The following is a 12,232-nucleotide window of genomic DNA, read 5'->3' as shown; positions in this document are numbered from 1 at the left end:
AATAATAATTGAGATTAGAGGTGGTCGGGGGATGTTCGGTTGACACACTGCAGGCACCATACGTACATACAATGCATATACATATGATAACGCGTATACAAATACCCTGGTATATATACTTGTTATATACCTCTATGTAACAAGTCTACTCGTACATGTATTGGGACTGGGAATATACGTGTGTACATCTAGGCGTTTACCGTACGTGGGCCGAAACGTTGAGGCAGACGGAGCCAATCAGGGTGGAATGCGATTACCTTAACGAGAAATCCGATTACTTATTCATTCTCCTAACTGGAAATCAGTTTAACTAATCGTTTAATTCGGTCGCACGCGCGGGGGACGAGCCAACGGAGGGAAATCCTTCCCCTCTCCGGTCCACGCTGGCTTGCGCCTCCTACATCCCGAGAAAGACGTGCCGAGCTCCGGTAGCATTTATATGTACATGTATAAGTATACGTATGCGCACATGTAGGCAGATTGTATATTTGCACGGGTAATCTACGCTTGTGTGTGCGTGTGTGTTGCAACACCCCTCCTTTATTCGGCACGGATCCAGGCGAAGGATCTACCACCGAAGCGGCACCTCGCCTGCTCCCTCTTCCATCCCCTCTTCTTGCAGTTTGCTTCCCCGCCATCCGGATACCACCCCCGACTTTGCTTCTACAACCCCGCCCGCCTCCCTTACTTCTCCCAAAGGCCTCATTCAATTCAATTACGTAATGAATTGTCGTGTCTTGAGTAAACACCCTTCCTCACGGCTCACCGCGATTCGCAAGGTTCGCTACTGGAACCTACTAGCGGGGGTCGCAGTCGAGCTACTCGATTATGTGCCGTGGATACGTGTATATAGATTCATGTACATATATGTGCATATATATACAAATGCGTATTGCTCTCGCAGCTCTGGGATAAGTGAGCTGGAGCGCGAATCAATCGCGGGGAATTGACAATGAGTCAGGGGGTTGCTTCGCACCTCATATCAGGTCGGATATTTCGACCACGATGACGACGATATAATGATAATTTACCACGTCAAGCAAAAATCGAAATGCGTAGCTGCAAGGGAATACATTGCTGTCAGTTTTTTGTTTCTATATTGGATGAATACATCCGTCAACATTCTACCGAAAATATGTCAACATTTCAATCACGTCTCCTCACCGATTTATATACTTTCCAAATTTCTCGCCACGCCAGTAAATTTCATCGGAGTTTAATGATCCTCACTGCCATCAATACGAAGTTGCAATTTCGTTACCTCTTTCGTCAGCCCGAACAGCGATGCGCACAAAAATTCCTCCAGCATTTGATTCAGAATTGGAATTTTCGTTTGAAGTCAGAGAAACAGCAACCGGGACAATTTCAACCCTTGGACGGCACACGCTCCCGATGCCTCGGAAAGGGCTATGGGAAGATGTCAAAACCACCGCGTAGATCGTTCTTCAATTTCTGTAAATCTTTAATCAAGATTAAAGAAAAACCCAGCAAGTGTTCCCCTTGTCCATCTGCACCCGAAACTGAAGAGACCTTCTGGGATTATCTTTTCAAGTTCGATGATAACAGACTGAAACCGGATTCATCAAAATGCCGTATCGCTTATCAGCACCTGAAAGCATGTAGAAAAACTGACTCTAGACTTTCTGATCCGCGTTATCGTCCTACCCAAGGTGATGTGCTCCTTTTCACAGAGCCTCAAAAACCATTTGTAGGATTCAAGTTGACGGAGCCGGAACCAAACCCTCCACCCTCCTACATCCCTCCGAAAGTGGTGATATTACAAAGATCTTCTCAAATCTCGTCCATTCCATCGGCGTTAGCCTGTACCGGTCGAAAAAATGAATACATGGCGAGATCACGATCGTGTTTCGATCCTCGTCCTTTCCGGGTCCCCTTCGAAGAATGCCGTCCACCTCGGATGAGAACTCGTGAGTCATTTTATTATGACCGAGGTATCTCGGAAGAACGATTTGTCGAAAAGATCTTTGATGCAAAAGCTACCATTTCGCGATCCCATAAATCTCTATGCGATTCTATTGTCGATATCAGAAAGCTTTCGCAGCTACAAAAATTACGCCAACTCACCAAGCTCGCACATTGTAACAAAGATCCTGCTTCTGAGGAATCACCTAAAGAGCGGTAAAGGGCAATGAGCATTTGCCGCATTTTCGATCATATAGGTACGTTAGTTTACGTTAGCCTCGCGTGATCGAATCAGTCAATGTATCAAAATGCGCCTATGATGATCTATGCCTCACCTTACGTATTTATTAGGGTCGCCCAATAAAACTCGACTATTATTTTTTGCGTCTGCTATAAAAATCTGTCAGTTTAACATGTTTCAAGAGCCCCCTCCAAAGATCAGCTCGAACAAAAAATTTTTTAGGGGTGGCTCAAAATTTTCTGAAAATTCCAAAATTTTTGAAAATTGAATTTTTATTCTAAATCTTTTTTCTCGTCGTTCCATTATATTCTAGATTAAAAATGATGAAAATTCTCAAGATTTCAAGTCGATATTTCGGTTTTTAAAGTCGTTTGAAATTTTTTCAACTCCTAAAGTAAAGTACTTAAAATATTTTCGAGTGACCTTTGAATCTATGGTAGTATCATTATTAATATTTAATTATCTCCTGATAAGATCGGCGCTTAGGAAACAATCTGCACTACCGACTTCGCGGCTACGCAGATGTTATCATCGGAAACTGTACAGCATCCATCTGGACCAAAATAATGACATCCGTACATCCGGTAGATGGCGGCATAAGTTGAGTGCAAGGTGCAAGCAGAGCTTGCACTTGCAGAGGTAATGCTCCGCTACGTACGTACTCCGCAGTTAGCCAACGTCCGTTGGCAGTATTGCTGTCTTCGGGTATCTCCTTGGTTGACAGCTGACGCCTGACGGGGCGGTAGAATTTTGGGTTATGTAGTCCCGATGGCGTTTGTGCTTGTGTCGTGATACCCTATGATGGGATCTGAAATAGTGAGATGTCTCGCAAAGGAGTCCCAGCACCTGGGGGTAGCAAGTCAAAGAAGATTCCGCGGATATTTCAACACCGCCGAAGTGCGAGTCCGATACAAAATCCTGGATCGTCAACGGATGTCGTCACCGTCGCTGTTGCCCCAAGTCGGATACAGTTATTTCATAATCAGGAAATTATATGCGAACGAAGAAAGAAGCAGAAAAAGAAGAAGCACCAGGAAAAGACATCATCGGTGATTAACAATAATCACTATACGCCCAAAGTTGAGCCCGAAGATGCAGAGGATGCGGAAACCGTAGCAAATATTGAAAAATGGTTGAAAACTCGAACAGAATCTATATCCAGCATAGACTTGGATACATTAAAATCAGAAGTCGAGGAAGCTTCAGGTGGCGATGACCGCTACCTTGGCGATGAGTTGCCGCATACCTTTCTGGGAAAAGATAATGCAGATGTTCTAGCTATGGATATTGGCTTGTCTGACAAAAAACTAGCTCTTGGTTACGATCCTATCCTCCAGGATATTCGCAGTGAAAAGCTTTTTGAGGTGTGTGAGAAGGACGACTTTATATTGCCTGATTTTCACCTCGATCAATTGGACTCCCTTGCATTAACGCCGGATGACATGATGGTCGCTGGGGAAATTTTGCCTTCTACTATTAGCCAGTCGGCCTTGAACACCTCAACCATTTCACTTGGAGTGAATACACAAATCAGCCAGTATTCTCATTGCGGTAAACTGAAGGCAGAGGAAAAGGAAAAGAGAAAAACATCAGATCGATCAGAATGTAGGATAGAATCACCTAAACGGATTGTTAACGTTTATGTTGAAGCGGTTGGACATGTAGATGTGGAGACAGGTTCGCATGAGATGGTAGAAAGTGTTTTGGGTAAAGTCAAAGAAGGCTGTAGTCAAAAACCAAAGTTGAAGAGCAAATTAGAGCCAAGGATAATCAAAAAGCGCAGAAAACCGTTGCCTAAAGGTGAAAATTGTTCTTTTGGAACATCAAAGTCGGATGAGCAAGTGAAAGCAGCAGAAGGTATAATGGCCGTTGTAGCTATATCAACAGACAAAATATCAAATATGACGCAAATAGTTATTAACACCGGTAAAGAAGAGCAGATTTATCAAGGTAAAACGTCTGAGCTCATCGAAGCGACTGGGAATTTCCCACAATTGTCTGGAATCCAGAATTCCTGCCATGACAATAACGTTGTAGATAGTTCAACTAATAGCGAACATGACATCGTGATATCCAATGCTCTGGAAGAATTGGGTATTACTGACGATTCTTTGGAACCTATTTCTGCCACTGAACATGGGAAAATATGGGTCTGCCCAAAAGATGACTGCAGAAGGCATTTTAATAGACTTTATGCTCTAAAGAGTCACATTTTGTCTCACTACGGCATTAGACCATTCAAGGTATTATTTTTGATGTGCAGATATTACTATTCTAATGGAGTTTCTATGAAATTGAATAGTTTCTCAGAAAAATCTTGGAAAGTTTGGTATTGAAAAATACGTTTTTTTCCTTAAGACAATTAATTTTTTCTCTATTACAGTGTGACTTCAAAGGATGCGCATGGGCATTTTATTCTGAGTTCAAGTTGAAACGTCACAAAGAGACTCACCTCAAGCGCAAGGATTATATTTGTGAGGTTGAGAATTGCGGTCGCAGATTCACAACCATCTACAATCTACTGACGCACAAAAAACTGCACAACCGACCCAGTAAGATATTCTGCCATGTTCCAAACTGTCAGGAGAGATTCCAGACCAAGAGAGCATTAGAACTGCATATGCGTTGCCATGATCAACGTCATGCACCTTATGTATGCAAGCATGAAGGTTGTGAGAAAAGATATTACAGTAGTAATGCTCTCACCAGCCATCAGCGATGTCATAGCTACAAGGAAATTGACGTGAAATGCTCCTGGCCCGGATGCGGAAAGCTCTTTGACAAACCATGCAGGCTAAAAGCGCACATTAGATCGCACACGGGTTACAAGCCATTCCTCTGTACCTTTCAAGGCTGCAACTGGGCATTTTCATCATCTAGTAAGCTAAAAAGACACCAGAAGAAGCACACGAACGACAGAAAGTTTGTGTGTGAAATTTCCTCTTGTGGGAAGGCCTTCATGCGGTCTGAACATCTTAAGGAACACAGACTGACCCATAAAGATGGAAGTTACTTTCTTTGCCATATGTGTGACGCAAAATTCTCTGCAAAAAGCAGCCTGTACGTTCATATCAAAAGGCACCAAACGCATAATGCTAAATCTTCCATGCCAAATACCATTTCAATCGACCATGAAGCACAAGCTTCATTCTTTCAAGGATCACAATCTCCGAAATATGAGAATACCATCGAAATACATGCTGCTAACTTAGATGAAAATTACGAATCAAACATTCAGGAATTTGAAAATCAGGATGACTCTTCAAATTTGGATATTAATCTAAGTCTCGAACCAGAAACTGAGACCCCATTAGCTTTACGTGCACACCCTGTTAGCTCGGATGACAATGAGAATCTCCATAAGTCTGCAAGGGTGGCCTACCATTGCCCAATAGATACCTGTACTAAGGCGTATACCGCTAAATCAACTTTGAGAACCCACATGCACAGGGTTCATGGCGAACAAAAAACATCAAAGAATAACGATAATGAAAGCTGTGTGAATAGTTCATCTGGTGAAGATTACATAACATATACAGCATCCCCAGAATCCCAGTCAACAGATCACATGGTTATGATTGCACCACAGGATGCTTTGGTTGTAAATTCGTCTGCTTTGGAGATGGATCCACCTAGTTCTCTAGAGTTAGAATCGCCGACGTTTAACTCAATTCTAAAAATATCTGAGGAGGATTCAAGAAGTCTTGAGCAGTGCACAGAAGAAAAGATCCTACAAGAAAGACGTGTGAAGGATCACGAGGGATGTGCAAGGACGAATTGGACGTATAATGATTTCCTCCGTGCAAGAGCCAGTTTTAACTCAGTCGTTGGTGCCACAGACGTCGTTCTTGGGGCAGCTGGGCTGGTCGAAGGACTTCTGTTACCTGAAGAATTGCCCTCTGTTTATTATCAAGACGATATTGGGAATGGCGAATGTCAAGTCTTGCTATTAGATTCCGCCCCACCGGAGAGTACGATAAACCTTTGTGATCTGGAGTGAAAACAATTGATTATACGGTGTGTGGGGGGTCAAGAGTTAATTCGCTTATTAGTCACGATTGGGCATCACCGAATCAAGTAATGATATGATAAATGACAATTATTAAATACGAATTACTCTTAGACAGTGATTTTATATATGCTGGCAACGATGTAGTAATGGGTTCTCCTACTACATCGTAATGCTGGCAAACAAATTTGTCCTATTACGTTTAAAATTTTATGGTGACCGAGAAAAAAATTTTTCTACCATATAAAATAGAGCGCAACAAGGACTCATTATTTTATTAATAAAACGTTGATATTTTTCCACAAAGTAAGAAAAATCTTATTCCAATTACCATTACACAGCATCTATAAGTAATGCAAACTTCCTTTTTCATCACAAGCTATATTTATTTCTAATAGGGTAACTTTGCACCGACAAAATATCTTTGTTTCACATTCTTATATGTATGTTTATTATTTTTCCTAATGTTTTTCAGAAACACGCTATCTTATAAGTGCAAGTGTAATGCCCATTTGCATGGCTTCAACCCTGTCATTACATCGTTCAGTCTCCAGTATATATGTTAGTAATAATATAGATCATACTGGTGAGGAATGTTAATTTACCTACTATAATACCTAACTAGTAATGCCAATAATAATAATGTAATTATGGAAAAATATTTATATGCAAAATCTGATGGAAGAGAAAATTTGAACCTTGCAGATCTGCTGTTATTTTTCCTTTGGCAGAAAATACGTCTCACTAGACATGAAATTTTTGAGACTGTTGAATTCGAACCAAAGTAATTATTACTTAGTGTCAAACAAAATTCAGCTATGAACAATTTCCCCGTAAAGTTATCATGGCAATGAAATTAATTCCAACTTATAATAACGATTCTAAAATCTCTTGAAGCAGCAATATATTGGGGAATACCGCGAATAGCATTTTGTTTTACATAATTAAATTTCGTATAGAGAATTCAATCGGATCTATACTATACTATATGTATGTATAACTTTACATACAAGATATAAATTTGATATTCGTATTAGGCATATTATGTATAGATATTTATAGTAATGTAAAGAACGTAGGATTTGAAATTTTCTCCGTATCGTACCACGTGATAATAAGTTAACACCGTAAATTGAGCGTTGGCGATCTCGAATTGCCGAGATTCCAACCGCGGCATAGGGATATACGTTATGATGATAACGAGCATGTGTATGTTATATATACATAAGACATAACGCGTTGCGAATTTAAGAGAATTACTCCATCACTACACTTGTCTCCGCTGACACAATCACATTTACAAATATATGCATATTTACGCATCCGTATAATACATACACACATGAGCTAATATTTAATACTGAAAAATTTGAGCTATGTAATTTATCACGCGAAGCGTTGCAGCACACACGATCACACATCGATCAGTTCGTCGGACTTTTTGATCGTTGGTAGTGACAATTCAAATCCTGTTGAAATTCGTGGACTCATCTTCGACCCCTGAGGGTCAGCGATCGTTGTCGTTTTAATCGCACCGGCAGCCTTAGCTCGTACGTAAATCCTGAGCTTAGCGATGGAGCAAAGAACGCAATGAACGATGGTAAGGAAAAGCAATCCTCCGAAGGATATCAAAGTCGACCGACCAGGTTTCTCCCAATCCAGGACTTTGTAGATATAATGTAGCCCATTTTTATCTAGACCACCAGCTAGATAGTAGAACACGGTGAATAGGAGATAAATAGTAACGCAGCTGACGGGCCACCAGAAATGCTCGATTCTGAGAGGAAACGCAACGATCAGAAGATCAAAGAGAATCAGAATCGAATTTAAAAGATGAAGCATAAAATTGAGCGGATCCTTGTTGTGGACTTTAGGATCGTATACCGCCCCCCAGTAGCCGACTGTAACGCAGATCGCGAGAGAAGATGTGATCGTGTAGAGGATCCAATAAGCGCGTTCGACTCTTCCAAAAACGAGGTAATCGGGATCGAAATTCAGCCGACGTTCAAGGTTCCGTCTTCTTGTTACCAAAACTGCACCCAAAAAGGCCTGTGCCGCTCCTAAAACCAGGTCCCAATGGGTGAGGTAAATCAACCACGTGCGCTTTTCTTCTCCAGGATAGCGACTCCCAAGGTCGAAAATGGAACAAACTATGATCGCACTCCAGCATCCGAAGTTCAACCAACGATACAGGAAGTACCAAACATTCACGTTCTCTTGCCACTGTGATTCCGAAAATAATCTCGTTGACGGAGGCAGGGATGGGCTCCAAATCTTACGTCTCAACGCCTGCCAACGAAATTTCTTCACCATCGTTCGGCCCACTAGAAACAGAAAAAGAATTAATTTTATTAAATACCGCATGGCATTGTCGTAATGATGAATCATTATTTGCTAATAATAATACGCATGGTAATACGATTTTTAAGTCTGGGAGTGGCTTATAATATTTTCATCAAAATTGAATCGGATTTCCCGCGTAGAAATAAAAACATCTCACAAACGTTGCGCCGACAGATGAACGTCGCTAACTTTTTCGCGGGTATTCGAACCCCGGGAAATTTCGGAGACGTCATCGGGGGTTCCGCAGAGTGATTTCGGGTCTCAAAAACGATAGAACGTGTGGAAAAGAGTAAAATATGTAGCCGAATCAGCGAATATACTAAAACATGGCGTCACAACTGAACGTTTCCGTTACAAAAGAGACGCTTGCGCGTGATGTAATAAACAAGACACAGGCTAGCGTACTCACGTGATCCACGACCGGGTATTTCGATTTTCCCGCTCTTCTCCTAATTGTAAGATTTATCAGACGAGCGCATTGTTTGCGGACTTATTAATTTTATTACTTGAGAAAGAGAGTATACTGTTAAATACTACATCTTTCGCTTTTGTATTTGTAGCATCATCAAAATATATCATTACACACGGCCCGCAGCATTAATTAAAGATTCGTGTGGAATCTGATTCGCGCATTATGGTATTATTGACATAGTTGTCTTGTGCAGCACGTGAACGGTTCGCCAAGTTTTCCTCAAGGTTGACCGAGCGACGTTCGGACCTCGTCGTCGTGCAATTAATTATAAACGTATACGATCAACGAGAAAACCCTATTCCGAGCATCCGAATGATTCCGCATCTGTAAAATTGCGATTATTCGTGTCTCGCGTGTCGTTGGCTAATTACGATAGTCGGTGAATGATAACTATCAAGTACATCTCCGCGAAGATGGCCCTTTACAACGCGTGCTCGCGAAGAAATGACGCGCTTCTTTGAGACTGAACTTATTAACCCGTCACCGGCCCTCCCGGTTGAGTTCACACGTAAGGACGGTACCGGAGGTCGTGACCGGTCGATTGACTGATTAGACAATACCAGTTCCACGTTAATTTATTACGATCATTTGTTCCTATTATTATCTCTCACACCTATATGTGCACCTACTGGCTACTGCTGCGGTACTATTTTCACCGCAACTTATAATAACCTGCTGCAGCAGATTCGGTAAGGTCAGGGGAAAAATTCAAGTTTTTCACATACCCAAGTAGACAGCGCGTTATTATCCCGCTCGGAATAAAAATAGAACTGATGAATTCGGATAACCCGAATTATGAATTATCTCTTTACACAGTTATTGGATGCATGTGTGCATGTTTCATCTCATTAACCTACACCTTTACGTTTATATTCTCCACTTTGCGATTTAAATTCAGAGGCTTGACTTTGAAATTTAACGTCGACGCCACGTGCCGACAAAATAAATTTATATTCGGTTTTCGTCTCGATAATATTCTGGGAAACCTGCATGGCCCGACTTTTCACATCAATACGTGAAACAAACCCATCAAATAAATAAATATACACCAACGTAAATAGAAAATTACAGGTAAATTTGACCTACCGACCAGGTCGTGATTATGTAATTCGGATAAAAGTCGGAAAAACAATCGTCGGGATGATTTGAGTGCCCGCGGTGATGTTCAACCAAAATAGAGTCGGGCTTATTTGTCTTACCGATATTTCCCAGTTTTCATTACGGTTTTCGTATTCCACAATTCATCATCGAACAGATACCGTCCCATCGCTATCTCTCGACGTTACCCCTTTCACTTGAACCCTCGTAAATATTTACGATTTTTTCTTTCGATTACAAATTTCGGTACCTTGTTCCGCAAACTCCGAAGAAGAAGAAGAAGAGGAAGAGAACGATATCGAAAAAGAAGAAGAAGACGAAGGATAAGTTGGACCGTTGAGGGAAGTGCGTCCACCCGAGTTACGGTCCCAAGTATTCCGTCTGCACCGGTGAACTTGACGATCGTTGAATAAGGTACGACGAGCCGACGATCGGGACGGTCGGCTTGGGACTACCCGGTGCTTGGTGAGTTCCGCGTGCCCCTGGGCCCCAGCAGCTCGTCCAAGTCTCCCAAACTGCGCCCAGGACGGGCGGTAATCCCGAGCGCTAAAATCAATATCAATATAAATTACCCTCTGTCATGGCTTCTGCTTGATGCTCGCAATTCACGCGTCCTATACGCTGTTCGTACACACACGCTTGTATTCGTGTAGGTATAATATCTCATAATGGCTAATACATTACTAAATTAATGAAATATACATGTACACATATGCAATATACTTATATGAGTATTACGACATAACTATACGCGCGGTGCCCACGATGACCACTGCCAATGACCGCGGTAGTTGCTGCTACTTTTGCTTCTACTACCAACCAATATATTGCCGCCTATATATTTACACCGTAATGTTACCACTTTACGTTGTTACTTAATATACGTGTACAGATAGATATTGCGCGCGAAACTAACCAGACGAGAAGCCATTTAACCGAATGCCGTTCCCTAGTTCGAGGCCCCTACGATCGTGCTATATACTCTAATAGTTTTTCTATTATATACTTGTATCTATAGGTCTATACACTGTTCCCACACATCTCCAGCATTCTACGTATATCATACCTACAAGTACACCCGGGCTGTACAGTGTAGAAATTCAAGTAGGATCGTGTACCCAGGCAGATGTACGTAACATAATATAACGTAATAGTTAGGGGAGGGTTCCAAAGTTCGGACTTCACATCCTCCGACGGTGTAACGCAGCCGGTCGTCGAGAAGGACTTCTTCGTTCTTCTCATTTCGCTAATGGGAATTAAGCGTCACCTGCAACAACAGATTTCTATACCAAGAACGCAGCTGCGGAGGTTCCTCGTTCAGAAAGTGTTCAAATCCACGCGATCGCTGTCACCTCTTCTTGATCCATTCGCGTTCAGAATTGTCTGAAAAAAAAATCAAGCGATTCAAAAAATAGGATTTCATTTTTAGATCTGCGGAATACATATACTCATCACGGAACTTGCGGAGCAGATTATAATGCCAATTTGAATTTTCGTTTGAACCCTGCGGGCTGTCGACTGCAATACCGGTAAATTATCACTAACCACATGACGATTCAATTGAGCCGATCTGAGCACAATATTAAAGTAGTCGAGGACAATGTTCCACTTCATGTAGGGTATATAGGTACGATCCGAGTACTGATGCGAAAGTAGGGTATACCGAATATACGCGTATACCTATTTGATCTGTATTTTTGGGTTCACATAATGTAGTTTTGTGCAACACAGCGGTATAGCAGGAGTTGATCACGTAGCCTGGCCTGAAGATCTGAACCCAAAGTATAATTGCTGACTATACGACTCTCTGCAACGAGGAGGTACATTATATATAGGTATATTCGTACATTATACTTTATGCTCATGTTTGAATTCGCTAAGTTGACGTTAGCTGAAGCCGATCGGATTAATCTCTCGTATCTAGATAGAATTCTGCCCTGCACGCGAAAAAAAATACATCTACATTTACGAGCATAGTGGTAATGCTAATAATAATAACAATAATAATAACAACAACAACAATAATAATAATACTATCTTATCAGCGTGACGTTCGTGCAGCTCGTTTCCTGCGGAGGTGTGAGCTGGTAGCTACATAGGTGGTAAGTATACCGAATAATGGCGCGCACAGTTATAGTTTACACGA

At 41.6% G+C, this 12,232-nt stretch overlaps 3 protein-coding genes across 6 annotated transcripts; 2 read left to right on the top strand and 1 right to left on the bottom strand.

Annotated features, from left to right (window-relative positions):
• The first annotated feature begins 1,143 nt into the window (after positions 1-1,143).
• LOC105687473 lies at positions 1,144-2,381 on the top strand. The gene has a single exon (XM_012403138.3). The coding sequence runs from the start codon at positions 1,220-1,222 to the stop codon at positions 2,141-2,143; it is 924 nt and encodes a 307-aa protein (XP_012258561.2). The 5' UTR covers positions 1,144-1,219; the 3' UTR covers positions 2,144-2,381.
• A 446-nt stretch (positions 2,382-2,827) lies between these two features.
• Positions 2,828-6,479, top strand: LOC105687579. The gene is made up of 2 exons (XM_012403353.3): positions 2,828-4,407; positions 4,548-6,479. The coding sequence occupies exons 1-2, from the start codon at positions 2,986-2,988 to the stop codon at positions 6,162-6,164; spliced, it is 3,039 nt and encodes a 1,012-aa protein (XP_012258776.2). The 5' UTR covers positions 2,828-2,985; the 3' UTR covers positions 6,165-6,479.
• On the bottom strand, positions 6,418-12,039 carry LOC105687580 (protein rolling stone-like). 4 transcript variants are annotated; one of them, XM_012403354.3, is made up of 4 exons: positions 11,632-12,039; positions 11,153-11,469; positions 10,337-10,632; positions 6,418-8,497 (listed from the first exon to the last, which is right to left on the bottom strand). In XM_012403354.3, the coding sequence occupies exons 2-4, from the start codon at positions 11,326-11,328 to the stop codon at positions 7,587-7,589; spliced, it is 1,383 nt and encodes a 460-aa protein (XP_012258777.2). In that variant the 5' UTR covers positions 11,329-11,469; positions 11,632-12,039; the 3' UTR covers positions 6,418-7,586. The 4 variants fall into 4 exon arrangements, with proteins under 4 accessions (XP_012258777.2, XP_048509682.1, XP_020708885.2 ...); XM_048653725.1 differs by having other exon boundaries at positions 11,153-12,039; XM_020853226.2 differs by lacking the exons at positions 11,153-11,469; positions 11,632-12,039 and adding an exon at positions 10,825-11,107.
• Positions 12,040-12,232: the final 193 nt, after the last annotated feature.

Source organism: Athalia rosae, chromosome 4, assembly GCF_917208135.1.
Source record: "Athalia rosae chromosome 4, iyAthRosa1.1, whole genome shotgun sequence".
Taxonomy (NCBI): domain Eukaryota; kingdom Metazoa; phylum Arthropoda; class Insecta; order Hymenoptera; family Athaliidae; genus Athalia; species Athalia rosae.
The sequence above is the reverse complement of the archived record's forward strand: the minus strand, read 5'-3'. Positions and strand labels throughout refer to the sequence as shown.